We start from the raw sequence: 17,791 nt of genomic DNA, 5'->3' as shown, positions 1-17,791 counted from the left end.
AAGGTTTGCAGAGGAGATATTTTTGGGTAGAAGTGTCATCGTAACTCTGTAGATGGTAGAATGTTTTAGGATAGTTGCACAATAAAAATACTGTAGATATACAGGTTTCATGTTCTAAGATCTCTATTGAGACTTGCATTATCTGTTCAAGTAAATTTCCCAAAACAAAACTGTTTTTAAAGAAAAAAGAACCTTTTTTTTTTTTTAAACAATAGCATGACTATTTATCATAGAATGACTATAGAAGTCTGCTAGATTCTGAGCTTAAACCACAGTGCTTAGAAAGCAGATATTTTGCAGTTAATGTTTGTCTCTAGCTCATTTGTATCTTAAAATACTGCCCAGAGTGAAAACAGGTGGCATTGGAGTTGTGTTTACTCCTTCTAGGTTGAAGAATGAGTGAGGAGGCTTCTGTAATCTCTTTTTGTTTTGCACAGGTGCTGAACAGGTACTCTTCCACACCTCTCATTCCTCTCCCAACACCTCCAATTCTTCCAGTATTACCTCAACAATTTGTGCCTCCCACTAACATCAGAGACTGCATACGTTTGCGTGGGCTTCCCTATGCTGCTACTATAGAGGACATTCTGGAGTTCCTGGGAGAGTTTTCTACAGATATTCGGACCCATGGAGTTCACATGGTTCTAAATCACCAGGTTGGTAGGCAACATGTTTCTAGCCACTCTGCCAAATGCTTGTATGTGTGAATACAGTCCTGATGATGATGTCCATAGGGAAGCACCTTTGGGACTAGCAGTAATTGTATTAATGTGCCTCCTGCTCTCCTCTTAAAGTGTGCTGGCAGCAGATGACTTGAGCCCTGCTGTGCAGACTGCTGCATTTGCTGTAGAGTGGTTTCTTTCACTGAGACCCATGTGCTGAAAGCTGAGCCTGTTTTAGAGGGGTTGGTGCTCCCGGAATAGCAGCCATGATCCTGAGCTGTGGGAGGCTTGAAGTGAAGAGTCTTGCTCAACAGTGTGCATGATTCCTCTTGTACCTGGTGAGAAGTGCCATCAAAACACAAGTGTGGGCAATGTTAACTCTCAAAGGAGTGGTTTGTCCCTGCCTTGCTGAACAATGTGCCACAAGTATATTTGAGGACAAATGTGACTGCAGCCTTCTAGAGACAGGAATTCCCATGTCAAAAGTCAGAAGGTTTCCTGTGTTCTTGCTTTCTTTAAACAGTCACAGCTTAGCACCAAGATTAATGGCTCATTGATGTGTATAAAGTGTCACATCTTTGCCATTGTTTTATGGAAGCAGTTTCTATGAAAACCTTTTAGACAAAGGATTGTGCATTCTTGTGATCTTTATCTTTCTCTTCTTGTGACTTCAGGGGGAGGAATCCTTTAACTCCATGGAGATGCTCTGAGTTGTTCAATGGAACAAGCTGATTAAAAAAACTCTATAAAAATTATGGTTCTAAAATTGTCTTAGCTTAGGCTGAATGTCAACCAAAACTAAAAAATACTTCCTGGTCCCAAGTAGGACTTCTGTGTTTCAGGAATATGGGGATGGAGAAGGGACTGTAGTTATTTCAGTACTTGTCTATCTAAAGACATTCCTGTGTCTGTGGAAACTTGACCTAGACAAGGCTAAAAAACTAATGAATGTGTAGTGCTGGGAGAGACTAAGAAAAGTGCAACTACTAAAGCAGAAGTAATGATTTACAGTAGTATCAGCCCTTGACAGCACTAATGAAAGAACCTGGATAAGGAAATTGGTGTGTGCATATAACCCTAAGGGCTGTCTGCTACTCTTACTCTGCCCAAAGCTATCAGACTTTTTTTTTCTCCCCAAATACTGCTTTTGCCTGACTACTAGGTTTTTATCTTTCTCAAAGTTCCCAGATTTCAATCCTGTAATCATAAACGACTGTGTAAAGGATGCTAACAGTGTTGTTGTCCCGTCCAAAACGAGGAGGACTGGCCCAGAGCTTGAGTTGGAGCCAGCTTCTGATTTCTCTCTAGCTTTGGCTGCTTCAAATCAGCAGCTGCATGTGGCTAAAATAACTCCTCCCAGTGGTGTATCCCACTCATTTACACATACAAAGATGGTTTTTTTCCTCTCTGCAAATGTTAAATGTTGGGCTAGTTAGTACTCTACTAAAGCATCCCAGCCCATGCTGGTCTTCAGAAAATAAAATTTAAAACAAATTGTTTAGCAATGAGCACTTTTATAATGAATATTAAAAATCACAGGTAGTAAATGGGGACTAGATCTTCCAATTCTGCATTCATAGTAAATTTGCAAGAGCAGGTCTCAAAGCACCAAAGTACTGCTGAATTACAGTCTCTCCCATAGGTGTCTTTTTTTTTTAGATATAGATGTAACAAGTTACAATGTAGCATAATAAAAACAGGTGAATAAATACAATCAAGTTATCACAAGTGGGAAAAACTTTAGAGAGGAGAGCTTAAACATGCTGGTGAGTGCTCAGGATGACTGGCTGTACTTGACTTTGGAGATGAATATATTTATGACTGAAGAGACTTATAACAGCACAAATTATTGCTATTCTGCTCCTTCATGGAACCTACAGAAACATTGCTTTTTTTGTCTGCCTTGTTTGTAGGGACGTCCATCAGGAGATGCTTTCATTCAGATGAAATCTGCAGATCGAGCCTTCCTGGCTGCACAGAAGTGTCATAAGAAGACTATGAAGGACAGATATGTTGAAGTCTTTCAGTGTTCTGCTGAAGAGATGAACTTTGTATTAATGGGGGGCACTTTAAATCGAAATGGCTTGTCCCCGCCACCATGTAAGTTACCATGTAAGTTTTGCTTGGGTCTTGCCACTCTGCTCTACACTGTGTGTGGGTAGGTACTGGAGGTGCTTTGCTGACTCTTGTCCTGGTTCTTGGGTAGCATCATGAGATGGGGGTATTAAAATAAGGTCTTCTGTCTTAAATCATCACCAGCTTGCAATCATTGTTTTTCCCTTTGGTTATAAATTATTATGACTGAAGAACTACTTTTGCTTTTCCAGTGGCAAATTTTCCCTCACCCCTTTGAAACTTTAATTGGTTGGGGTGAGTGATGATTCTGAAAAGTAATTTCTAAGCCCGACCTAGACCTTAAAGAATCGTTTTGTATTTTAACTGATCTGTACTTATATTTTTTTGTCATGGTGAGCATGTCAAGTAAGAGACCTTCCCTTTTCAGTTCCAAAACTTAATTTGAGAAACCATAGGTAATGCTCCCCTTTGAGACTTAATCATATGTTCTGCTTTTTGAGCTACAACTGACTGAACTCTTCCTTTGCTTTTTGCTGTTCATATGAAATGGAGGTTGGCTTTGTGGGAGTGAAATACACGTGGCTTCTGCCTCAGAGAAGTGCAGAATCTGTATTTCCTTTTAAATTTTGACTCTCAGACCTACTAGGGTGAACACTGACTTCTATGCAAACTTTTGGGGGAAATATTTGAGGAGCTTAAGGGCTAACTTGCTAAGGCATCTGTGCCACATAAATCTGAGCCTATGGGAAAAATAATACTTTGTTTCCAAAGTCGTAAATGGCAAGGTAGTCAAGTAGTAGCTTTCTCGGTGTCTCTCTATATGTAAGTGTATTTTTTTGGTTGTAGATCTTTTCAGAAAAGTCCTCTACATGCTAGTCAGAGCAGCCAATGCATCTGCCAACTTCCTTTGGGGTGTTTTTTTTGAGTGCAATCCTTGGGAGAGATTTTTTTTTCTTTCAGCAAAAGTATCTTGAGTAGGGGTCAGCAGTAGATAGTCCTGTATGTGAAGGCTGTTCCAGATGGGTTGGAACCTGACAGGTTCTTGGGCAGAGTCACAGACTTTTGGAAACACACTGGTCAGTGTTCCCATTTCCAATTACAAATGCCTGTGATGTATTCCTCAGATAAGGCCTTTTGGCCCTGTCATTCCACATTTTACAATACAGTGAGATGCTGGCTGTAACTCTGAATACTAAAATTAAAGGCTTACTTTATCTAAAGCTTTATGTTCAGTTCTATGGAAATAGGGAGGAGAAGCATTAAGCAAAGGAGGAGGGTGAACTCTCATCAGTCAGAATTCATTTAGGGCCTAATATCTCGCTGAAACAGCACAAAGTACACTTTTGGTTTTTGGTTGGGGTTTTTTTTCATTTAGTGCTAACACTTCAAGCTGCAAAGCCATGGCTTTTCTCACTCTGCTGTTGATTTAATTAAGGCATAAGCAGTACCAGGATGAAAGTCTTCTCTGTTTTGTTGAATGTTAAACAGATCTTTGTCACAGACACTTACTTCTTACTGTGCAGAAGTCTTGTAGGTTTTGAATGCAGACTTCATTAAAATATGAGCCTAGAAAAGCAAAACTGACCTATGTATCGGAAAGGCACCCTATTTCCCAGAGCAAGAGGTGATTTTTTTGTGTATTTTTGACTTTTCCATAGGCTGGATGCTAAGTGTAACACTCTGTAGTCACACTTCCATTGGTGGCTCACGTTTCTTTTCTGTGGTGAACAAGCACGAGAAGGTTCCTGATGTCCTGTGGAGTTGTGTGTGTATGTGTTAGCTCTGGAATTTCAGAGGTCCTAATCTATTTTCTATTTGCTCCCTGTAGGCCTTTCACCCCCTGCCTACTCCTTTCCGGCTCCTGCTGCAGTTGTGCCAACAGAAGCTGCTCTCTATCAGCCATCCATGCTTCTGAACCCACGAACACTCCAGCCCTCCACAGCCTACTACCCTGCTGGGGCTCAGCTCTTCATGAACTACACAGCTTATTACCCCAGGTAAAGCAGAGGAGAACCCAAGCAGCAGCACAGAAGTCTTTTTTTTTTTTTTTTTTTTTTAAATTATCCCCAGCAAATGCACAAAACTCACAAAAGAACATTGTCTGCTCTACTGAGGACTTGTGATACCACAAACAGCTTGTTGGTATCTTGTTCAGGGAAACAATTTCAGGATAACTAGGGATTTTCCAAGTCTTAGGGTATTGCAGGTAGCAATGTTTGGGGGACAGGGGGGCTGGTTAGTGTATTTGTTTGTTTTAACATAGTACACATATTTAAGTGGTATATTTTTTGTTTCACCTAACATTCCTCTCAAACTTACCTGTTTATTTTGTTATGCCCTCAGTGGGAATTGACCTGTGCAGTACTCTTTGCCATGTCCATAAAGAAGCCCTTGGCCCCTCTTTAGAATGGGTGGACTGGGGTCTGCCTTAGCAACTTCTGAAATACTGCCTCTTGGTGTTTGTAACAAAATAACTTTTGACCTTTATGATGAAAACTGTTTACTTCTATGACTACATGTTGTATTGAATGCACATGTAAGGCATATAGAGGCATGTGTTCTTCCTGTCCTTCCAACATCAACACTTCTCACAAAGGGCTTTTGATTCTTCTGGATGTACTAGCTACCTGCTACAGAACAAACTCTCTGGATACCTGTTGCCCTCTGCAGTCATGAGGCCTTGGAAGGAGCCATGTTCCCTTTAAGCCATAAACCATTTCTCTGTTAGGAAATCTGCTAAACAACTCAAGTTTTTTATCTCTGCAGCAGGGACCAACTAGCTACTTAGGAAGCTGTTAAGCAATATGAGCACTTCAATATCTGTAAGATAACAAAGCCTATATATCTGTGAAATGACTGTTGTGGTTTTTTATTAAAATGTTTCTTTCACTCATGAGTTAGTTTCTATAATGCCTTCAATATCTGTCTTATGGTTATGATATTACCAAACTCAGCCTTGTTGATGTAAGATTAAGAAAAATAAAATTCCAAACTTGCACTGGCAATATAAAATAAGGTTCTCAATAACAGTTCTATATTTCATGAAAACACAGTAGCAGTAATAGTCTGTGGTCACTGACTCACTTCTTAAGATGAGAATAGACTGGCCACTGCAGGCTAAATGTCAGGCCCTAGTGATTTCTCACTGAGGGAGTTCCCACATGAGTCTCATCACTGGCTGCTTAGGCTGTGGACATGGGTGTTAGTCACAGACCCATCAATCCCAAGCCCCAAAATATCCTTTTTATATTCTTGTCTAACTGGCAGTTGTTCACTGTTTTTAGGAAACCATTATTACACAAGTTCTCTGCCAATTACAAATACTGCCCTTTTAAAGAAAATAAGGAAAAATTTCTGGACTCAAGTTGGCTTCTTTGTTGTGAGATGCAGTGTTTAGGTATTGCTTTTCTATTCAGAATGTTTGATCTACAGGCAATTTGTATATATTCCAGTAGATGTAGTGATTCTTTGAAGAGGATGTTTTTGACTTGGTTTTTTTGGGTTTAGCTTTGTTTTGGTTTGGGGTTTTTTTTGTTTGTTTCTCTTTTTTGTTTTTTGTACTTCTTTAATACTTACTCCTTTCAGGCAAGTTCCTGTGCTTCATTCAGAGTGCAAAAGAGAGTCCATTTGAAGTAGCAATCAGAACTCTCCTAAATGTAGCTTTCTGGTTCTGAAGTTTAAGTCAAAAATTAAGTATGTGCAGCAGGAAAGAATGGGGTATCCTCTGTCCTAAGTGTTCAATTTAAAAGCACATCCAGGAAAAGTAATATAGACCTGGTAGGTAATGATCAGAAAATGGTTCATAAATCGAACTGGTGAATATTTATTGAAATAAGGAAACTTCTTTGAGCTGCTGCCAAAATCTTCTACAACTTGTGTTTTACAAGGTCAAGTTGCTTTATAATGATCCAGCTCCATTTTCTGCACAGAAATCAGCTTAAATTGTGGAAAGATAGGAGTAATTTGTTTGGTTTTCAGTACCTATCAGATATCCTGAAACTCTCAGACTTGTCTTAATGCTCTTACAGCTTTAGTGACGAAACCAGTGGTGTAAAGAAATGGATGCCTTCTAAGCTATTAAAATAGCTTTAGTGAACTCCTAATGAAAAGGAGGGAGAGCAAGTTATTCAGGATCTGTCAGTCTTTGATATCACTGTTCAGCTTGTAATTATATCTGGCAACATGTTCTGACAGCAAATCAGTGGTCCTGCTCTCTGCCTAGTCTCAAGTTTTTAAGAAAGAACAATAGGATTCATGGGAAGGGGGAGGTTTCCTTTATCTAATCCTACATGTACTAGGTGCTGTAGGTACATTGGAAATAACTGCATTACTTGGCAACTGCTGACACATCCTATAGAAACTTTTACTGTATACAAACTTGAAAGCTATTGCTACAGGGTAAACAGTTTTAAAACAAAGTTGAATCTTATTGTATTTATTAAGTTCTGATGCCATTTTTATCACTTTTAAGCAATGCCTTCAAAGCCTCAAAAGTATCTGTCAAAATCCATACATGTAGTAATACATTTGTTTTTTCCTTTTTAAGAAATATTTTAAATAGCATAGTGGAAAGAGAAGATTCTTAATTGTACGATTCATAGCCAAAACATGATATGGAAACTGAAACCTGGTGTAAGTTCAAACAAACTGGATAAATTCCATGGCAGGAAATTCATTGTGAGTTAGTGAATACACAGAAACCACACCTGGCTCAAAAAGTCCTTGAACTCCAAATAAGTGGAAGTGCGTTCTTGTGTTCTGACCCCTATGGTAAATTCTTGTGCTGTTGAACCAAGGTGGGTAGGTAAATTTGTTTGTGCACACCTTTGTGGGATTTGTCTTGAGAGATACAGGTACTGCTCAAGAGTGTGGGTCTGTTCCAGTGTGTTTGTCTAATAGTGGCTAAGCTGGGGTTATCTCTGTTGGACCAGTGTGTACAGTTCTCTCCAGTGGAGTGGTTTGAGTTAAAAGGCCTTTTTATGTGATAAAGGTATGATTCTGACACTTGCTGCACAGGGAAATACAGGGTAATGTCTTAGTGTTCTCATGTCTGCTTATGTCCCTTCCTGCTCTGGATAAGGTATGGGTTTTCTCATTATACCTGGTAGGAGCATGTACATTATAACCTTGTTGAAGTATATACATATGCAACATACGTATATCACTAATACTTATGTATGCATACATGCAGATGTATGTGTAAAAGTAAAATGAGCAATCTGAGCAATAATCAAGGTTAGAAAAAAGTCTTACTTGTTCTCTGTGATGAATCAGATTCTCCATAATGATCATCATGGGAAACAAGTGAGGCTTTTCTAACCTTGGTTATTGCTCAGATTCTTATTGAAGCACAATTAAGTTACAGGGAATTCAAAACTGGCAAACCTAGGAACAAGTGGGCGATACTGTTCAGAGCTGCTGCCAGCAGCTTTGTTTACATATCTGTGTCTGGCTAACCAGCATCACTTGACAGAACTGGGTTAGGAAACAACCATATGTGTATTTAGCCTGGGAGCTCTGTCACAGATGGAGAACAGCAGCAGCCAGAAACAAAACCTCTTTTAGTTGTACTCACAGCATCACATCAACACTCTGGGCCACATCTCTTAAACTCTTGTGATTTTGTTTTTATTATTATTTTTATGCTAAGTATGTCAGCTTTGATTGCATGAAATCACATCTGCAGTGACAGACTCACTGGATATAAAAGCTTATTGGTGGCTTTTAGTTGCTGTCCCATAAATGGAGTTCAAATGTTTTAAATTAAGTGTCTGAATCTGGGATTCTTCATTACCTGTCCTTGTTCTGTTGAGCTCGTCTCCGTCATGAATTTGTCAAAATAACCTTAACTCTTTAGTTAATGTCACAAATTTGTCACCAGAATGATTGTTTGGAGGGGACACTTAATTACTCACTTTCAAAATAAATGTAGCTTGCCAAAGATTACAACAGCAGGGATGCCTTTAACTACTACCATATTTCATTGGAGGAGGAGGTGCATTAGCTGGGAAGACTAATTGTTGCATGCCTCCATCGGCTGTCATTATCCCTTCATTTGTATGTTTTAATTAGTAAAACTGCCATGGTGGGTGAAAAGAGCAGAACAGTAATGCTCTGATCAACAGCTATCTGGATATCAGGACAGCAAAATTTAATTTAAAACTAAACAAACCCCACCTTTCTGGTGGTACATCTGTTAAAATGTTGTTGCTGATAGCAGTGTCCAAGTTTTTACTCAGCCCACCACACAAAATGCTGCCATGGAGACTGGTGGGGATTCTTCCTTTTGTTTCCTTAATATTGTCAATGACTTGATTTTCAGGTACCACCTCTTATTGTCATCTTCTGACTGTTCCTGTGTTAACTAGTAAAACAACTGGATTTTTATGAGGGATTAATTGTTACAGCAGCATTGTGCAAGCTTGCTGCAGAGATCAGTATGAGTACAGTTTTTCCTTTTGTCTATTTTCAACACAGTTCAGTGGTGGGAGAGAAGATCTGCCTGTTGTGCCTGAAGGCATGTGTGTCATCACGCAGGTGGCTTTTTAAAACACTTGCAATGATCTCAGGTTATTCATGGCACCAAGGTACATTGCTGGGTGCTTCACTTTCCTCAGAGGCAGCCTTAACAGGGGTGTGTTGGAAGTCCCAGCACTACCCAGGGCAGACTGTTGCAGTCTTCTGTGGCAGAGCTTCTGGATCCATTCCCCCTGCTTATTGCTGCCATGCTACCATGGCCTTATCCAGCTGGGAAGTTGATTTCAGTAGGCAGAGGGGGCAGCAGGTTGTCTGGTTAAATGTGGGGAAGGTATCTGTATTGAAGGAGCTTTGTTTCCAGGGATAGATAGAAGGAGGGTTTTTTGAAGAAGGATATTTCCAAGGATAGAGCTGGGTTGATCTTGGAATAAGACTCCTTGGACCTGAAAGTTTTTTAGTTTTTAATTTTAAAAAAGTCTGTCTTGTTGAGTATACCATCTGTAATATTCCTCCATGATTATAAAGTCACAGGGATCTAAATGTTTGTTTGATTAACAGGTGACCTGATGGTCTAGTGTTCCTACTTCTACTGTTTGTCAAGTTATGCAGCCTTTCTTTCTTTAAATGTGGATAAACATTCCAATGTTGGAACAGGCTGTGTAAGTACTTTTGCTAGTAACACGTCTTGTAAGTTTTTGTGAACAAAGTAGCATGTTAAAACTTTCAACTTTGGTGATTATACCACAAAATTTACTACTATCTTTTGTATGAACCACTTCTAAAAAACTTTATACTGAAGCTGCATTTCCTCATGGGCTGCTTTCCAGTAGTGAACACTATAGACATTATGCTGTAAGCTTGTGTATATGTGCACATTATAATCATGTCCCATACCTGCCCAAGGAGTGCTTGAAAATCCCTACCAGTTTCTGAAATGATCTGCTCTTCACTGAAGTCTGCGATCATCTGTCAAATGTTGAGTTTTTCTGAAGGCTACTTGGTAATGTGTGTCCTTTACTTTTCCTGTTCCTCCTGCTGGCTTCAGTCAGAGGGTCTCACTTTGAGGTGCTGCGGAGGTGCTCTGGGTCTGCTGAGCTTCCTAGGCCTCAAAAAGAGGGGAAATAACTTAATCTTGAAACACTAATGGATGAGTCTGAGAAGTTCTCTTTCACTGCTAGTGCTCCTCTGAGTATTAGAGTAAGGGATATGAAGTAAGACTAACATGCAATCAGGACCTGCTTTACAGTCCTGAAATTAATAGAAGCTACTAATCAGTAGCTTGATGAAAGGATATCGTCAGTATCTGTCACAAAGCAGACAACAGTTAATATACTTCACAAACAAAAAACTTTCAGGACTACAGATAAAAAAAGTCAAAGGAAAAACAGGGACAGAAAATCTGCAGGGAGAGAGCTGAAACCTCTAGATGGTGTCTATGCACATATTCGTTCCTATGTGCAAATAGTGCTGGGTATGTTTGTGGTTCTCTTGATGGACCTGCAAGATACTTGGCAGAGATCTGAAAAGCTGCTTGGTTATGTATGCTGACTGCTCCCAACTCACACCCACTTGTAATATAAACAGCTTCCTTCTGGATATTGGTATCTGTTAACCAAATGTATAATGGAAAAACTTGTTAGGAAATCAGGAGAGACCATGAACCTCAATGTTTCTGCATAATATTTTAGTGATGAATATTTGGGATCCCTTGAGGTATATAAATGCTGCTTGAATGCCAACATCAACCTTTAGCACATGTGAAAACTTGTTCTTGCATCCAAAACTGATTTCTGAAATTAATCGTTTTATTTTGAGATTCTTTGGAGAATACAACAATCTCAGAAATACTGATTGGAAAAAAATCCAATCTGCCTGTTGATGAGATTCAAGAAGAGGGATCAGTTCATAAGGAAAAAAGGTTTGCATTGGGAAACGCTTCAGTTCACATTTGATTTCAAGAACTAAAGGCTATAAAAAGAGTTCAAGCTCTTGCACTGCATCATTATATAGTGATATACACCTACTAAGAACAACTGTAGAAATTCTGTCTGGCCTGATGTGAAACATGCAAGTATTTGTTCCTGAGGCTTGTTTGGTTAGAAAATATAGGCTGGAATACTTGTCTTGTATGCCTGCCTAGGCACTTTTCAATGTTTTCATTTGTCTTCTATTGACTTCTTTTCCATCTGTAGACATGACCACTCTAAGTCACTTGCTGCTGTTCCTCTGGGAGGTTGTCACCCCTCTGGCTGGGTGAACATAAAATGGGCTGGGAACAGTCCATATGTTGTCTTCTCTTAGGGAGTCAGAGCAGATAACACCCTTAGCCTTTGAGAAAGGTTATGAAAGGCCTGAAAAAGAATATCAAAGTTTCCAACATCTACAGATTGAATATTTTGGGCATAATAAAAGATTTTTCTTTATTACTCCTGAATAAATTATATTATTGCGGCATTAATATTGCTTTAAAACAAGACAAGCCTGTCCCTTTGTGGCACTAACCTTTAAAATCTGGCAGTTGCCATTGACCACAAAACATGCTGTGTCTAAACAGTCCATGAAAGATAAGTAATTGGAGGCAAAAGCTGCCTTGCTTGCAGCTGTGGGGAGCTCCATCCCCAGATGTATTTGGCAGATACTGACCTGGAGCTTGCATCCAAACTGTGGATGGGCATATCTGCCATGGATTCATATCCTTACTCTATAGCTACATTAAATAAAAAGGTTGGAGACAGCATGTGATGGCTATAAGTTCTAAAGCTGAATGGTGCAGTGGTGGGGAAGACTTATTTTTGCCTTCATTAGTGTCATGGGCTGACTCTTGGGTATTATGTTTGAGAATCTGAGTTGTACAAAGGTGTATTGACTGTTTTTTAGGGATTTGTATTACTACCAGTTTAACAGAAAAGGCATACAGGAAATGATTAGTGAGAGGTGTTGTGACAAGTTTGCATGAAGATGGTTCTCTAGAGCATAAAGTCTTACCTTCCAACAGCTGTCTTTTCTGATAATAGGCTCAAAATTGACAAAAATTATTACAAGTGTTGTCCTTGGCACCAGGCTATCTCTGCTATCTAGTGGAACCACCAGCGAAGATGTTGTCACAAAGGTGCCCAGAGCACAGTTGTGGGGATAAACAAGTATCATAAGCAGTTCCTGTGGAAAAAGGAAAAGCAGCTTTCTTTCTAGGCATGGACAGCTGTTTCCTGTAGAAGCAGCGGAGTTAAACCTCAGTCAGTTTCATTCACTTCCTGAAACACCTTGAAGAGGTTTCTCTGCAGGGAGGCTATAAACATCTATATATTATGTCCAGGAATGGCTTGGCTGCTGGATTTATTTGCTACTTGTTGTGATGAAACTGTTCCCTTCCATACTTTGCTGCATAAAGATGACTCAGGGCTTTGCAGATAATGGGAACTCAGTGAGGTCAAGACTGCAAACCAGTGAGGACATAGGCTTGGGGGCAAATGTGCCTGCTGGGCTTGGAAGCTACAGAGGCACTCAAGAAGCTGAGCTTCAATTTAGGGAGGTGCAATATAGGCTAGGACTGTCTATAGGACTCATGTGGAGGGAGGAGTACTCCACAAAGCATCTTAGGCCAGTAGCCTTTGGGCTAAACTTAGTCTTCATGAACACTAGTTTAGCTAAGGATTGAAACACCAGTGTAAGGACACAAAGGGAAGACTGATAGAGCCCAGTAGAAATTTTTCATGATATTTTCATAGTCTTGGGCTGGGAGCACAGAAGTGGAGGTCATCTGAGAGCTATCTCTCTAGTGTGGTTTGGAGAGGTTATTCCAGGTCTAAGGAAGAGCGTTGAAATAGCAATGGAAATGGTTAGGTGCTTGATGCCATGCTCAGGAGATAAAGGAAAATTATTGAGGTAGCTTTGAGCAAGTATGCGCTCTTGGAGGAGTGAGTTCTTAATTTTTTTTTTTACTTTCACCAAATTCTTGAGTAAATAGGAGAAGCCAGTGACATCTTTCAGTATTAGCACAACTTTAGGGGTGAGTGGTCTATGCAAATCTATTTAGTAGTGAGCCTGTTAACTTTTCCTTCAGAGATTTTGGGCGTGTGTGGCTGTGCAGGAGGTGTTTGTCCCTGGAGACACTCTTGAGGTCAGTCAGTTGGGGCAGCCAGAGTCTGGGGACAGTGGTCTTCAACAAGATCCTGTGTGTACAAATGTGTTGTTGTTAGGGAAAGCTGATTACCCCAGTGTTGTTTCTGTTGTTGAATTGCACTTAATGCCATGGTGGTGAGAGCATTATGAATGTCTAATTCTGCAGCCTGAACTTCAATATCTGCCCAGCACTTGAGAAAGGTGAAGGTTCCACAGCCAGCTGCTGGCTCTCTTCTGCACTAGTTTGGCTTCTGATTGCTTCTGTCTCAACTTGTGTTTGTAGTATGCAGCAGAGGATGGACTTGTACACACAAGTGATGCGGCCAGGACAGTGTCCAAAGAATGGATTTGCATTTAAAGGCCCCAGCAGTTAGACTTCCTTAGTGAAGGTAAGGATAACAAACCCCAGGAGATAGGGCTTGTGGGTATCATAGTGTTTTATTCAGATAACCACCATACTCAACATAATTTGTCATTTGCTGCCCTGAGAAGGTGGCTACACTTTGCTGTGTCCAGAATGTTACACTACAATATGTAAAACCCTATGAAAGCCATAATTTAAAGAATTTTAACTGCTCCAGTCATCTTAAGGGCTGCTGCTCTGTATGTTTCCCAGGGCTTCAAATGCATGCTACTTTAAGCTTTAGTAGCAGTACTGAGAGCCTGCAGGAAGCTTCTCAGAGCCAGTTTTCTCTGTGGAGCAAAGTGTGGAGATGATGTTACTCTCCTAGCAATGCACTAAAATGAGGTGTTGGTTAGACAGAATAAGCCACTTTCGTAGGTAACTACAGAATCCAATATCTAAGCTTCACACTGATGTAAAATTGCAGCAATGAAGTAGTTTGTATAATAGCAGCTACTCTCTTGCTTTTGTGAGCTTTCTGATCAGGCTGCTTCAGCCTTTCAAGTTTGGATTACTTGATCTTCTGTATAGGACCAAAGGGTGAAGTCACCCAGAAAGCATTTGTGCAGAAAAATGCAAGTTGAACTGCAAGGCTCATAGTCTTAGAGGAAGATATAGAAATGTATTTGCAAAAAATGCTTCTGTAATCTCTAGTCTTTGAAAAAAATATGTAGTTAACAAAGTTATTAGATTTTTTTTACCCCCCTTTCTTTCCTCTATTCCTTTTCTCAGCTTTCCATCTGAAAAATAGCAACAAAACTGTCTGTTTTCCTAATTCTTCTGCTTTTGACACAGACATCTTAGCCCAGGGTATAATCTACTTCTGGTCAAAAGCTTTACCTGCAGCATCACCTCACTGTCATCTGCTCCAAGTGTGCTACTTTTGCATGTGTCTAAGTGACCATCTCAGCTTGTTGTCTAACAGCAGGCCTTTGGCTGGATTGATGAAGCTAAATCCTGTCCCTGCACTGACAGAGCCATAATTGGCTGCTTAGTGGACTCCTGGCCTAAACTGTGCTACATGACTTCCCATCCATTTATTGTGTTGCCATCCAGTGACTAGATCAGGAAGCTTCCTGATCCAGCTGGAAAAACTCATGGGGTTTGTCTTTGTTTTCAGCCAGTGTACAGCTTAGCAGTGCTAGTTGCCTGTGTTGGCCCAGAGACAGGAAGGTGGCTCAAACAAGGCTCTGAGACATAGGAATGGCCTTGCCATGTTAGACTTGATTTTAAAGCTTCACCTCCAAAGGTAAAAGGTCATGCAATAGTGAATGAATTCAGGTATACTCTTATTGAAGCACTCTTAACTTTAGTAGAAAATGTCGTTAAAACTGTGTGCGCGCAAGGTGAAAGCGAAAGCTTTTGGTTCTTCTGGAAAGATCTTTAATTTAGGAAATCAAGAAATTAATATTTGCTTTTATCATGGTGTTCAGTGACCTGCACAACTCTTTCATGCAGATCCCTCTACCCTTTCTGATGTTTTGAACAAACACAGCAAGCCTAGATGGAGATTTTGATTGTTTCCAGCTTTTCTGCTTCTCAAGCCAGTTGTGCTCAAGAGAAAAACCACCAGAACTCTGGAAGTGACCAAATGGATCTGTTACTGTTTTAAAGTTCATGCACAATTTTCAGACGTGCACACACAGACCACTAAGCCCTTCCCTGTGAACACAGGTGCTGAAATTGTGCAAATCCTTGAGGGTTTCTGCTTGGTAAAGTATTAAGCTGCTCTTAACACAAAAATTGTTGAGCCTGAACCTACAAAGTCTGATCTCTTTTGTTCTTTGAAATAGCAAAAAAGTCTTTTTTACATAATTTTGCACACAGTTTAAAATAGTTCTTTGTAATTCAAGTGTTTTTCAACCTCTAATTTTTGCATTTGACATTTTAATAAAAAAAATCTTTTGTCTTGTATATATTTGTCTAATCTCTGCAAAAGAAGTCACTGTAAACTTTATATGCGGGCATATTTTACACAGTGCAGAAATAATTAGGAATGTAAAATGGATTATCTAAGAAAAAAGCTGCTGTAACTTTGTAAAAATGTGTGGGATGTTAAATGCTTTGTCTCTGATTCTTATCTTGTAGGCTTTTCCTATGCACTGAAGTATTTAAATTTTAAAAGGCTTACAGGAGTAGGCATTTTCAACTTTGATCACACTTCGTACTCAGAAAATGAGAAATGCAGTTAGCCTCTCTCCTGTGCTCCTACTTTCATATTGCCACTTCATGCTCTCCCCACCCTTCTTGGTGTCTGTCTTCTCTGCAAGAAAAGTAATGTGAGCTGTAGTTAAGACCCAGTGCCTTGTCTGCTCTAAGAGAGGGTCAGTCAGAGCTGGAAGTTTGAGCTCTCTGGACTGTACCAGTAACCCAGCACCACAGCTCTCACTCTCACCAGAGAAATCAGATGCTATACGTGCTCCTAAATAACTGCTGTCCTTTAGCAGCCCTGGCTCTCCCTGCCTGCCCTGGGACTGGGCTTCAGGCACAGGGGTAGATCACTGCACCTTTCCATGGCAATTAAAATCCTCATTTGTGGTGAAGAAAGGGGGAAGGAAGCCCTGAAACAGAGATGTATGAGGCTAAATTTGGATTGGTTCTTTGGCACGTTCAAAATGAATATTGCAGAACTGAGGAATACAGATGCTTTAGGTAGGTGGTGCTGTAGGAGTTTTTTAGTGACCATGAACCCAAATTCACAATAGTGCCATGGTATCACTGAAAGTAAGTACAAGGGAAGAAAGAACAAAAGAGGGTGGTGGGGTGACAAAGTAGAAAAAGTCTTCCAGACAAGGAAAGTGATAATCTCGTTTCTAGTGTTTAATTAAAAAAACTCAATGTTTCCTCCTTTAGTTCTTCCATGATTTTTGCCCTTCTCTTTCCTTGGTGCAACCCTCCCCTGCTCACTCCAGCCACAGTAATCTAGATTTACATTTTATCCTGGAAAACTTCATACTGTTACAGTCTGAAGTATTTGACAGGGCCTTTTTTTAAAATTGCTGTTTGTAAACATGACTACATTGAACATGATTAATTGATGCAAGATACTCTTCAATGGTATTTTCAAATTTTCCTTCTGAGAAAATAGTTCTGCCTTTAATTATGTAGCACAATTACAAATTAGTAGTTATGCATAAGGAAAATTAGCCTATATAAACCACTAGGGAAGTGATGAGGGAATAGAATTTTTGCCTATTAACTGTGCAGGAGTATCTCAAGTGTGTAAATAGAGACAGACAATGAAGGGATGGGAAGCAGTGGGCTGGAAGAGGTTTGGAAATATAAATCACAAACTGAATGCAAAAATAATGAAATGCTTTTGCAAAAGCAAACTTCATGTTGGGTTGCACAAATGGTCTTCTTGTTTGGGATGTCTTTGTATTTTTCCAAGTGTTCTCTACAGGGTAATCATAAAACTTCAGCAAAAACTTAAAACAAACAATTTGCTCAAAAACTGCAGAGTGAAGAGAAGCAATGTGAAAACAGCTCCCCCAGGCCTGCTGAAGGCATTAGCATTACTTATTTGGGTGAAAGGAGGCTGGAGACAGGCATAAGAACAGTATATTAAAAATGTGGCTACAAAGAATGGGGGATCAAATTCTTCCCGTTGTGCATGGGACAAAGTGAGGGATGGAGTTACAGGCAGGGATTAAGGGTTCAGAACAAACCTTCTCTCACCAGCAGTGACTAAATACTGATCTGAACGGCCTGGACAGGCTCTGCAGTCTCCACCCTTGTAATCTTTTGGGACTGGTTGGTGAAGCACTTATCAAAACTGGCACTGGTATAACTGGTCCCACTGTCAGGCACAGATGTGGACAAGATGTCCTCTTCAGATGTTCATCTGTGTGATGATACTGCTTTTTTCTTAGGACCCTGACCTCAGATATTGTAAAGTTAGCTGTACATCTTAGCTCCCAACTCAGATTGTATATATTTTGCTATTTTTCACAAGCTCTCTTGTGTTTTGGTATTTTTGTAGTCTGTATTTTCAGAACTGAATTCTTTATATTCCTTTTCAATATGTCTCTGTTGAAATTCATTACAACATTAA

At 39.9% G+C, this 17,791-nt stretch overlaps 1 protein-coding gene across 1 annotated transcript in view; it reads left to right on the top strand.

Moving 5' to 3' along the window:
* ESRP1 (epithelial splicing regulatory protein 1) overlaps positions 1 to 13,740 on the top strand; it is a 30,222-nt gene extending 16,482 nt beyond the window's left edge. Inside the window, exons 11-14 of the mRNA XM_005479504.3 lie at positions 438 to 656; positions 2,576 to 2,774; positions 4,567 to 4,735; positions 13,618 to 13,740. Coding sequence (XP_005479561.3) covers positions 438 to 656; positions 2,576 to 2,774; positions 4,567 to 4,735; positions 13,618 to 13,708 — 678 coding nt within the window. The 3' untranslated portion in view covers positions 13,709 to 13,740. The remainder of the gene's footprint in view (positions 1 to 437; positions 657 to 2,575; positions 2,775 to 4,566; positions 4,736 to 13,617) is intronic.
* The last annotated feature ends 4,051 nt before the right edge of the window (positions 13,741 to 17,791 follow it).

The sequence above is a fragment of the Zonotrichia albicollis genome, chromosome 1, assembly GCF_047830755.1.
Source record: "Zonotrichia albicollis isolate bZonAlb1 chromosome 1, bZonAlb1.hap1, whole genome shotgun sequence".
Classification (NCBI taxonomy): Eukaryota; Metazoa; Chordata; class Aves; order Passeriformes; family Passerellidae; genus Zonotrichia; species Zonotrichia albicollis.
This window is presented reverse-complemented; position numbering and strand designations above follow the sequence as displayed.